Source organism: Malus domestica, chromosome 09, assembly GCF_042453785.1.
Source record: "Malus domestica chromosome 09, GDT2T_hap1".
Classification (NCBI taxonomy): domain Eukaryota; kingdom Viridiplantae; phylum Streptophyta; class Magnoliopsida; order Rosales; family Rosaceae; genus Malus; species Malus domestica.
The window spans coordinates 28,421,551-28,433,642 of record NC_091669.1 but is presented as its reverse complement, the minus strand read 5'-3'; the positions used below and the strand labels follow the sequence as shown (position 1 = coordinate 28,433,642).

The following is a 12,092-nucleotide window of genomic DNA, read 5'->3' as shown; positions in this document are numbered from 1 at the left end:
CGTAGCCAATATGGGTGAACCACGTACATCTGGTGTTTGCTTTCCTATCTCTATCCATTTATATACTTATCCACACTAATGACCGGAGCAATCTAGCGACGATCACAAAAAGCGACCGTTTTCGCTACCTAGGATCTATCTTGCAAGAGAACGGAGAATTAGATGGAGATCTCAACCATAGAATACAAGCTGGATGGATGAAGTGTAAGAGTGCATCCGGCGTGTTGTGTGATCGTCGTAGGTCACTGAAGCTCAAGGGAAAATTTTATAGGACGGCAATAAGGCCAGCGATGTTGTATGGCACAGAATGTTGGGCGGTGAAGCATCAACACGTACACAAAATGGGTGTAGCGGAGATAAGGATGCTTCGTGGGATGCTTCGTGGGATGCTTCGTGGGATGTGTGGGCACACGAGAAATGAGAAGATTGTGAATGAGGATATCCGAGGTAAAGTAGGAGTAGCCGAAGTTGAAGGAAAGATGAGAGAAAATCGGTTACGGTGGTTTGGACATGTGCAAAGAAGGCCTACTGACGCTCCGGTTCGAAGATGTGACTACGGAACAGAGGTTCGGGGCCGAAGGGGTAGAGGAAGACCTAGGAAAACTTTGGAAGAGACCCTAAGAAAAGACTTAGAGTACTTGGATCTAACGGAGGACATGACACAAAACCGAGCGCAATGGCGTTCTAGGATTCATATAGCCGACCCCACTTAGTGGGAAAAGGCTTTGTTGTTGTTGTTGTTGTTGTTGGATTCATAAACATAGAAATTTAGAATTTCCACGTGGAAAAAAAAACATGAAATCTGAGACGTCCAATTTCGAAGTTTAAATTCCATGTAAATAGGTGTCATTTCCAATTTCTATGAGTGAGTATTTAAAAATAACAAATTTTGTGGTCAAATGCCATAGGCAAATTCCATTGTTCTTTTAGGTTAACCAAACTAGGAAATTAACAAATTCTAGAAAATAAAATTCAGTCATTTTTAAATTTCTTAGTAATCTTAAATCTCCTCATCCAAACAGAGTGTAAAGCTTTCTTATTGAAGATCAACTCAATCAAGTAAGGAATCATAATGAAATCCAATCAAGTATACCTAGTGTTTTTTCTTCGAGATACTTCGGGATAATCCATCTAATGAATGGCACACCTTAGCCAATTGGATGTTGACTCATGGTACGGAAAACCCTACACATATGACCGGCCCTAACTCTATAAGTACCCTATTCTCCACTAATTTTGGTAAGCTTTTGCTACATAATTAAGCCCTAGAGCTCTCTTTTCAGAGAAACTGACTTAAGCATCGGAGATCCATTGGTCAAATCCCCAACTCCGTAGGCATGTGGCTTCAGTCATTGATCAAAGGTGTTTAAATGTTTTGAATGTACAAATTCGTCAAGACTGAAGACAATGGATTTTTACCACCACAAATTGGTGTTTGTATTGAGAACTTGATTTAATTCTCAAAGAAGCTCTCACGATCACTTTCGAAATTTCCACCTCTTTGAATATTTTTATAGTTCACAATCTCCGAATTTTTAATTCCTTGATTCGTGTTCCCTAGAAAAAGGGAAAAAAATTGTTCGAAGTTCTAAAACCACGAGGAATGGCACTCGACATGTCTGGGTTTGCACCCACTGACGAAAGTCATGCTGCTCTTTGCGACTAAACAAGGAGAATACCTAGTTCAATGAACTAATCTCCCTCTTACGTGTTTCAGATCAAAATACTTCCTAATGAAAGTTGTTCGTTTGCACAACATCTATAACATTGCCAAATGTTCCTGAGATTTGGAATTCGGACCCAATGTGCATTTCCGCAGAAATACAGACAGCCGTGTTATGGGTGCCAAAACCCCATTTTCGTAGCTCGGATCGAAACGGTCTTTTCATGAAAGATGAATACATCATATACGTGGGAGTGGATGTGAATGTTTCAGGGGACTGGTGCTTGCTGTATAGAACTCATGCTGCTGGTGTGTGACTGAAATTTAGTTTCAGAAGAAGATTACATCTATCAAACGGTTGATATCATTCATCAACATAAAGATGCAGACACCACTGGTTTCCAAACAATTGTCTTGCACAAATTTCTTTCAGACCTTATATTGAATCTCAATTTAGTTTTGCCATATTCGTGGAACCAACTAGACATTCAGTGCAAACCTACATGTGTGGCAACTCTCAACACGACTTCGCACGTGTGACGGATTTTCAAGCCTACACGTGGATAACAACTAGGTGACGTGGAGCGCGTGTGACCATTAGACTTCACACGTGGACAACCTTACTCTGATACCATGATGAAATTGAGTTTCCATCATAAAGCCAATTGATTTTACGGTGGAACCTCAAATTCATCATGGACATTCAATGCAAACCGACTAGCTCAACAATCTCTTCGTATCCATCAGGCACAGCCGCACAAAGGACTCCACCATTAGGGGCTTGTCCGTCACCTTATCTTGGCCAGGCGCACTTAATCCCAACAACGGTTACCATACATGCAATATCCCATCAGCATATTGATCTGTGTATTGTCATTCAGAATGTTGCGCATCTCTCCCAAAGTTGAGTCTTTCACATGTATCATGTCATAATACATCAAACCAACAAATGTTTATATTCTTTTATCTACTTTTCATTCATTTTCCAACGACCAATATGGATCATAGTTTTCCCTCAAGCACCCAGATCAAAATAGTTACATTCAGCTCAATCAACTAGACATTTGATCACCCCTTCCAAAAAACACTAGAAAAAGATAAAAGATTAAGTACTGGTTTGGTACTGAGGTGTTTTTATAAAAAGTGGGTATAAAAAAAAGATGAGCTAAAAAGGTGTTTGGTAAACACTTAAAAACAGCTTATTTTCATAGTTTTGGATGAAAAAAAAACTGAAAACATGAAGCAGCAAAAATAAATTTAAAAAAAAAGCTGAAAACTTGAAGCAGCATAAATGTTGGATTATATGTTGAATGTAGGATTATGATTTCTTGTTAAACGTTGGATCATGATTTATTGTTAAACGTTGAATTATATGTTTAAGATAAAGTTTATAAATATTTTTCTTTTAAAAATAAAGTATATTTAGTAATTCACCTTTATTTGTTAAGAAAATTAAATTAATGGCACATCTAGTATTATACCATTTTTTGTCATTTCACATGGTCACAGCTGTTTTATATAAAAGTTTACCAAACACTATAATACTGATTTTTTTTTTCCAAAAGCACTTTTACAAAAAAGTTTACCAAGCATTCTACTGCTTTATTTCACAGCTGCTATTCTCACAGCACAGCAAAAACAATTTTTTTTTTTCAAAGCACATCAATACCAAATCAGCCATATGTATATGCCGCATTGGGCAAGACTGCTAAAGAAGCTTATAATTTCAAAGGTAATCCCCGTCAGTAGAATACCAAGCCGGTTATTTCAGTTCAGATTCCAAAGTAGTAGAAAGAATAAAGCAAAGTGGTAGAAGAAATTAAATTGCCTTTTGATTAAGCAGAAACCATAGAAGATAATAAAAGCTAGTATGGTATTATTATGCTTTTAAATAAACTTCTTCTATTGTGCGGTGAAAATAATGAGCTGTGAAATACAACATTAGAGTATTTGGTAAATTATGTTGGTAAAAAGGCTTTGAGTAGAAAAGGAATATCAAAATGTTTGGTAAACTTTTATACAAAATTGTTGTGATTATGTATAAAAACCAATTCTGGCCATCAACTCTTCCATCACAGCCAACATCCCACCTCGCCACAACAGCTCCAAATATTAAACCACAATCATAGCTCCTCCATCACAATTCTTCAATTTTAAGAACAGTCACAGCTCCAAATATTAATTTGATGAGTTTAAGGACTAAAATTTAAGAAAAAAAATTAGAAACTCAATTTTCACTTCGAAGTAATCCCGGGACTATATCAACAATTTACTCTAATTTGTTGTCCAATCCAGTCGGACAATCCAATCATTTTTCAACTCCACAGCTACTAATGGTGAACTCAGTCCTACTATATCGTAACACACACTACAGTCCATAGTTTTAAATTTAATATACAAACATTAATTATTATATATATATATATATATATATATATATACACGGATGTTTTTTAATGCTTATTTGCTAGCACGTCCCTAATAAACTAGTAAGCTGCCCATCTGTCAACATGACGATATTAATTAAACACCCACCCTCCCTCCCAACTCCATTTCTCCCTCACTCTCTCCTCCCTTCCCAAAAACTTTCTCACCAGCCAAACACTTGTTATTCTCATTTTCCGGGAAAAAACACCTCCCATCTTATGTTCCAGTCCCATCTCAATAACATATATAACCAACAAATTAAAGTGATAAGTTAATTCATGGAGGACTCACCCTCCTCAGCCTCAGAGGACGACACACAGGTGGCCACTCCCCTGCCCAAGAAAAGGTCTCTTTTTCTGCTTTTTTTTTCCTTCTTTTTTGGTGTTGATTTTTTATTTTTCTGGGTAAAAAGATAAAAAGGAGAAATTATTTATAATTTTGGAAATTAAATGGATCGACCGTTATGGGGTTGGGTTGGTTTGTTTCTAATTTAGGAGGGGAGTGCAGAAGAGGGTGGTGTCAGTACCGATCGGTGACGTGGAGGGATCCAAGAGCAAAGGGGAGGGGCATCCACCGTCGGATTCTTGGGCCTGGAGAAAGTACGGCCAAAAGCCCATCAAAGGCTCTCCATATCCCAGGTATTAATTCAATTCTTCTATTTATATTTTTCTGCAGATATCAAATTACAAAACTTATTATCCAAATTAAACAGTTAATTTCACAACAGAAATTACTGAAGGAAATGAAGAAAAATAAAATAATTAATGTTTTTTTAGATGAAAATAATTAAGTGATATTGCATTTGAGTTTGATAAGTTTGGTGCAATTTTCTTGTATTTGTCGCCGGCGATGTATTCTTTGGTGTCTTCGTTTGTGACACTGCGGCGTATTTTAGTGTAGAGGCGGCTCTACTAAAATGCGCCTGTTGTTGTATCACGCTCTTACCAAATGCATGTCGTGAAACTCACGCACTAAATTCCAGCTCGAAAATGACATATTCTCCACCCCTTTTTAAAATAAATTAAATAATAATTGGTCTAAATAAATTTCAATCATTTTCATTTTTTATAGTTGCTTACGTAAATTTGGAAGCTCCTTATATGAATTAAAAGAACGAAAATGATTTTCACTCTTTTTTTCCTTTGACGCTCTCTATTTTTATCTATTGGCCATGTTTTAATTTATTCAATCTAGAGACATGTAAGTAGAGAAAATTGTGTATGAAAATCAAGGTTTTAAAAGACATCTGACGCTAGTCGGACGACAGATTGGAGCCTAGCGTGTAGGTGGCTAGGTGGATTTAAGTAAATTTATGATATCTTATATATAAAAAAAAGTGCCCATTTATAGTTAAAAAAGTACATAATTGTATTGGAACACATAAATTGACAAATAAAATGATACATAGATCATAAAGTATTAGACCATGTTGAAAATATAGGGAACAAGCATATAGTGTTCATTCAAGTATTCAACAAGTCTCTTACATTTATTGACAAAATAAAATGCAAATTGAAAGTTATCGATTTTTTGTTTAAGTGAGAGTCGGAATCTAGGCAAGTTTAGGCGGGGCTAGGGGGCTTAAACAGCACCAGGCGAGAATTTTTAGAACAGTGATGAAAATTGCTTCCCTGGAAGAATGATGCTATATGAATGAGTTGTACAATTATATGAACAGATAACTTTCACATACGTTCGAACCAAAAGTAAATAAATTTCACATGGGTTGTACAATATCGTAGATCTCAAGTATATGCACTGAGAGGAAAAAAGGGAGTTTAAGAAAGGTCAATTGGTTTCTAAAAATTTACTAAATCTAGTATATTCTGGTGCTATATGTAGTAAGTAGAATGCATCTTCCCTATAGCTTCTGCATATGATTCTTTGATTTGGATTTTGGATAGAAAAGTGCTATTAACACACCAATTTTTACCTCCCACACACCCTTTTTAAACTTTGGCGATTGATCTTCTTCAATACATTCGGTCCGACGGCTGAAAATTGAAAGGAATGTGTGAGAAGTAAAAAAGAGTGTATGGACCCTTATGGATATAGATCTTGTGTAAGGTTTACGAGAAATGAACTGGATTTCGAATTTTGACCTAAGTACAAGATCATCATTAAAAACCGGAATATGTTAAACAAAATTAAAAAGTAAATCTTTTTGAAATGCCATATAAACTTATTTGTAGTTAGCACAAAATATGCTTGCAAATCAACTACAAATTAACATCTTTTATATGGATGGCTTTTGTTTTAATTGCTTGTTGTATTGCTTGTTGTTTACCACTAATTTAATTGAATCCACACTTGGCTGGTATCTTTTGAAATTTGTAGGGGATATTATCGATGTAGTAGTTCCAAAGGATGCCCTGCAAGAAAACAAGTGGAGAGAAGCCGTCTGAACCCCACAATGCTCATAGTCACCTATGTTTGTGACCACAACCACCCCATGCCCACCACCAAAGCCAACCAATCCTCCTCTGTAACCCCCACCACCATCACCGCTACCGCTACATCACCCACCACCGAATCCGAACTTCCGGCCAAAACCGAGGAGCTCACAATCTTCACAAGCCAAGTCGACCTTGATCTCAGCGACGACTCGCCCACATTACTTAGCGACTTTGGTTGGTTTAATGATGCGGCATCAACAGTTGTACTGGAAAGTCCAATTTGCTTAGGAAATAGTAGTTGCATGAATAATGATGTGGCGACGAGGTTGAAAGACGAGGACGAGTATTTGTTCGCTGATCTCGGCGAGTTACCCGAGGGTTCAGTGATTTTCCGGCATAGGAATAGGATGGTGGAATCAGACGACCAAAATCGGAGATGTAGTTTAAGTGCGGTGGTTCCCTATTGTAGTAATACAGGATAAGACTGTAGGACTAGTTGGTAGTTTTGTTAGGACAGTGAAATCCTTCTCGAGTAATGTTAAAGCCAGGAACCACATTTTCTAACCACAGTTGGCCATATGAAATGGTTATTACATCCATTATGATGACTGAGGCTAGTTACACATATTAACCGTGGCTTAAAAATGTGATCTCTTTGTATTACTCGAGATCGAGGGTGAATATAACTTTTTCTAATACTAATTAGCCAAGAACAGTCATTTTTAAAGGGAGGTGATTTTCACTCCTTATTTACATCTCCTTTTTAATAATTTTTTAGTGTGTGTGAAAGGTACAAGGATAAATTAGATTCTCATTCCTCATTTTCATCTCTCATTATTTTTTTTTTGTCAAACGATAGATTTTGTTAGATTATAAATAAGATTAGTCACCGACTGAGTTTGAACTCACGTCATCATATAATGACTCAATTCCTTTTCATCACTATTGTAAATAACCACTTGCTCATTTCTTATTAATTGAGATCTAATTTCTTTTTTGTTTTTATCAAAGTCCTTTGACTTTTGTCCATGTCATTATTTGATTAATAAATAATTTACATGTATTCATATGTTGTTTATCATTTGTAATTATATATTTTTAGTATTTTGTTTTATACATTTTTATTTTTAATTTGTACCAACTCTATAAGTTTGTACCAATATTCTTTTTATTTTTAATTTGTACCAACTCTATAAGTTTATTTTTAATACGTACCCATAGTTTTCAATTTAATTTGTACTCATATTTTGTTGGTGTACTCATGTTAATTACATGTATTCCTTTTCATTTGTAAGTGAGAGGTTTTAGGTTCGATTCTCACCAAATACAAAGTTGAACCATATTATTATGGCAAGCTCATTGTAAAGCTTAGTCTATTCCACCACCCCATTAGTGCAACACGAATGATAAAATGGTTTGGGATCTGTCTCATAATGATGAGTTTTATGTTAAGAGCGTACGTGGATTGAAAACAATAATGTACACAATCAGGTCTGGCAAAAGGTCCTGAATAAGATGTGGAAGTTATCTATTCCTTCTAAAGTCAAGATGTTTGACTGGCTGCTTATTCATGGTAGGCAGGATACTAGGAAGCGGATGAACAAATTCGTTAAGGATATCCCTATTGATTGTCTTATATGCAAATCCACTGCTGAGGATCAAACTCATCTATTTCTTTTGTGGAACCATGCGCGTAGTTTGGAATTATTAACGAAAATATTAGATCAAATGCGGGAGTATGTTTCAACGAGTGGTTAGACAACCTATCCTCCTCAGACATGAATGAGTTAAGTGATTTAAGTAAAGTTCTTACCATCTGTTGGCAGATATGGAATGATCGCAACAATGTAATTTTTCGTCAGGAGACTCCTAGTCCTACAAGGACACATATCATTGCTTTGAGCGTTGGTAAAGAGTTTTTCAAAGCTAACTTTTGGGTGTTTTCTACTAGGAACCTTGATAATTTCCCCATTATTAAGTGACATCCTCCGAACAAAGGCTTTGTAAAGCTTAACTTTGATGGTTCTGTCAGCAATGCCAAGGATGGAGCCGGTTTTGTGGTTCGAAATGAAGATGGCCTTGTTATTGGAGCAGGGGCCTTCAATTTGAATGGTGAAATAATCAATGAAGCAGAGGCTAGAGCTTTAAAGGAGGGTCTCGCATATATCAAGAGGAAAGGCTTCAACAAGGTTCTTTAAAGGAGGGTCTCGCATATATCAAGAGGAAAGGCTACAACAAGGTTGTTATTGAAGGAGATTCCAAGCTCATCATTGGGGTGCTTTAAGGGACGGTCAAACCTCTATGGAATATTCGCACTTGCCTGGATGACATTAAATGACACACCCCGACCCGGAATGTCCACAAGAACTCCTAATCGAGCTGTGCTGGGTGACACCTGAAAGGTGACGAAGCCATAAAGTGTGAAGATGTGGAAAAATATGAATAAATTTGAACCTACGAGTGCTTAAATATCAGAGTGCGCTGGTGAGAGGGAATGAACCCACTTCACAAGTGACGTTAAAGCATAAGTAAGTACAGTATAACGGATAAGGATTATACCCTCAGAAGTAGCCTTATATCCTGAGATTGCCAAGAATCCTCGTCGATACGAACATTCAGCAATAAAAACCTAGAAGGGTGCAAAACAGAAGATGTGAGTGGGTAAAAACAAAACGTATGAAACCATAATTATCTTTGTAATAACCCCTCTTTGTAAAACCGTATAATTTTTGAGAATTCACCATGTATAAGTATGATATCAAATGTACGCTAACTTTAAATCCAGAAGTATACCACAACATAGCAGCTCAACAGCAATATAAATAATCATGTGCTTAATAATCCATACTAGTACATAAGTCGGAATCACCTATGGTGACCTGTACGACTACAACCATATCTCATCAATCAATGCTAGCTCATAAGTTGGAGTCACCTATAGTGACATGTACGACTTATCCATATCTCATCCCATATGCTAGCTCATAAGTCGGAGTCACCTCTTGTGACCTGTACGACTTATCCATATCTCATCAAGTCGGAATCACCTATGGTGACCTGTACGACTACAACCATATCTCATCAATCAATGCTAGCTCATAAGTCAGAGTCACCTATAGTGACCTGTACGACTTATCCATATCTCATCCCATATGTTAGTTCATAAGTCGGAGTCACCTCTTGTGACCTGTACGACTTATCCATATCTCAATAAGTATACATGCACACGAGTCGGAACCACCTAAAGTGGTTTGTACGACAAAACTGGGTGTAAATAAATACGCTCAAGTGCTACGATCACATGAAGACTGTGCGAATAATCGCGGGTCACCTACGAGTTGGAACCACCTAAAGTGGTATGTACGACATGACTGTGCACCTACCTTGGATCCAAGGTGAGCGTAAGGTGCATGAGGTAAACATCACGTGAAGGACTGTGCCATGGTCGCAATCAGGAGCACTAACATCGGGGTGCAGGTTTATAAGCTCTCAATGCATCTCAACATAACATGTACGATTCATGGGCAACCCGTACAGTAGTGTTGGAGTTGCTTAAAACATTATATAGTCATGCCATAACTCCAACATTTCAACTACCATAAACTCACCTGAACTTACCTGGGTGTCCTGTGTTTACCTTTGCACTTCAAGCGTTCACAATAATTATGTGCAGGTAATATACATATAGATAAACCATGATGCAATCTAATACTCAACCATGTTATAGCATTTTCAATCATATACATACATATATATATACATACATATATATATACATACATATATATATATATATACATACATATATATAATGGCATAAAAATGCATAAGCTGTAATGCCTTACTCCTGACCTATTTATTTTCGGGAATAATTATCGGTGATAAGCCCAACTAGACACTAGTTTAATTAAATATCATTAATTACGTTTCCGTACTTCAAATTCTTGATTCTTTACACATTGATTGATGACTAACATTTAACCACTAATTCATAAGGTTAAATCTCACATTTTCCACCAATGTCCCTCACATTACTCAATCCACTAAACAAGGCTATTGTCTCAATTATTTAGTCTCATTTATTGTATGGCTGCATCTTATGTCTCGTTCGACTGCCTACGTACCCTAAATAAGGATCAAGCCATTCGTAGTTCACAATAATTACTTCAAAACATTCATAGTAATCGTAAGCAATAATCAATTTATAAACGTTTATGGAATTATCAATCATATATATATATATATATATATATATATATATATATATATATAATCTACGATAGAAAGGAAAAGTCTCACTCACCTGGAGTTTATGCTACAACTTCCTAGCACACACATAGAGGCGTCACGAATGATCGACACCTGTGACCAAGGCCAATTTGGCCGAGAAACACCTCAATTTTACATAAATCAGTCGGAAACCCTAAAGAGGGTGTGTTTCGATTCGACCTCCATGCTCACTCCGACGCCTCCACAAGTGTTTGGGCTTTGTTCCTGAGGTTGAGGGGAGTCTATGGGTGGTGGTAATTGGTTGGGTTAGCTTCAATTTTTACGTATTGTTGTCATACACCCACACGGCCCACCGTCGGTTTTTCCTTCAAAATACCACCAAATTCTTCTAATTTTGGGATGAAAATGGAAGGGAGAGGGTTAGGGTGGTACTTCCAGGTAGTGATTCAACACAATTCACAAGGAATTGGCCGGAAAATGCACGGATTTGGCCTTGATACTCGGCCGGGTCGCACAGGTCAAGGAGAAGACCCGATTTCTCTCTCCTTCTCACCTTCCCTCCTTTCCCTCCTTTCTCTTCTCTCTGGTTGGTCAGTCTCCTTTCTTCATCTCCCCTGATTGGGCAGCAGCCCTTCTTTCTGCTCTCTCGCGTTCCCCCCTTCTTCTTTCTCTTCTTCTTTTTTTTCCCTCAATTCTTACCAAAGTTACTCTTAAAATAATGTAATGGTACTTAAAAAAAATATAAAATAATAAATGGTAATATCAATACCCCAATCTGCTTCTACTTGCGTCTACTCGGCCGTATTGTCGAGTACTACAGAAATACGCTAAAGGAATATTTCATACATCTCACTATACGTTGGTCAACGTAAGTCAATACCCTCGCCTCTCAGGGCATTTTCGTAACACCTTTAAAATTTATAAAATTCTAGAACTAGGGACGGGTTGTCACATTAAATGGTTCATTTCGGCTTGTTCGTTAGTGATTTGGAAGCATACCTTTAGGGAAGCAAATTTTCTAGAGGATGCCTTTGCTAAGTAGGGGCTTATTAGTAGCAATAGTCATTACTGGGAGTATTGTATTCCTAATTTTGCTCATTCTGCCTTCTTATTCAACTCTTTAGGCAGTGATTGTAAGCATGATTTCTCGTTCTAAGGCATATTTTTCCGATAAAAAAAATTAATTTCTTAAAATATATTAATAATCACGTGAGTACATTTTTTTTTTGGCTAGAACTATGTGAACAATATTACTTTATAATTAATTTTTAGGTAATTACTATAAAAAAATTATTGGAATTTGTTTAAATTTCATCATTATGGGATATTGAATGCATAAATGCAGGAGTTAAATCCCTTAAATGATTCTAGTGACC

The 12,092-nt window shown here is 36.8% G+C and overlaps 1 protein-coding gene across 1 annotated transcript; it reads left to right on the top strand.

Moving 5' to 3' along the window:
• Window positions 1-4,107: 4,107 nt before the first annotated feature.
• LOC103444062 (probable WRKY transcription factor 69) lies at window positions 4,108-7,239 on the top strand. Its single transcript, XM_008382969.4, has 3 exons — window positions 4,108-4,436; window positions 4,585-4,728; window positions 6,428-7,239. The coding sequence occupies exons 1-3, from the start codon at window positions 4,369-4,371 to the stop codon at window positions 6,966-6,968; spliced, it is 753 nt and encodes a 250-aa protein (XP_008381191.1). The 5' UTR covers window positions 4,108-4,368; the 3' UTR covers window positions 6,969-7,239.
• The last annotated feature ends 4,853 nt before the right edge of the window (window positions 7,240-12,092 follow it).

Excerpts from the sequence above, each read along its gene's own strand:
- LOC103444062 (XM_008382969.4), top strand. The coding sequence starts at position 4,369 with ATGGAGGACTCACCCTCCTCAGCCTCAGAGGACGACACACAGGTGGCC. Across the intron at positions 4,437-4,584 it reads ACTCCCCTGCCCAAGAAAAG|GAGGGGAGTGCAGAAGAGGG; the intron begins GTCTCTTTTTCT and ends TTTCTAATTTAG. Across the intron at positions 4,729-6,427 it reads AAAGGCTCTCCATATCCCAG|GGGATATTATCGATGTAGTA; the intron begins GTATTAATTCAA and ends TGAAATTTGTAG.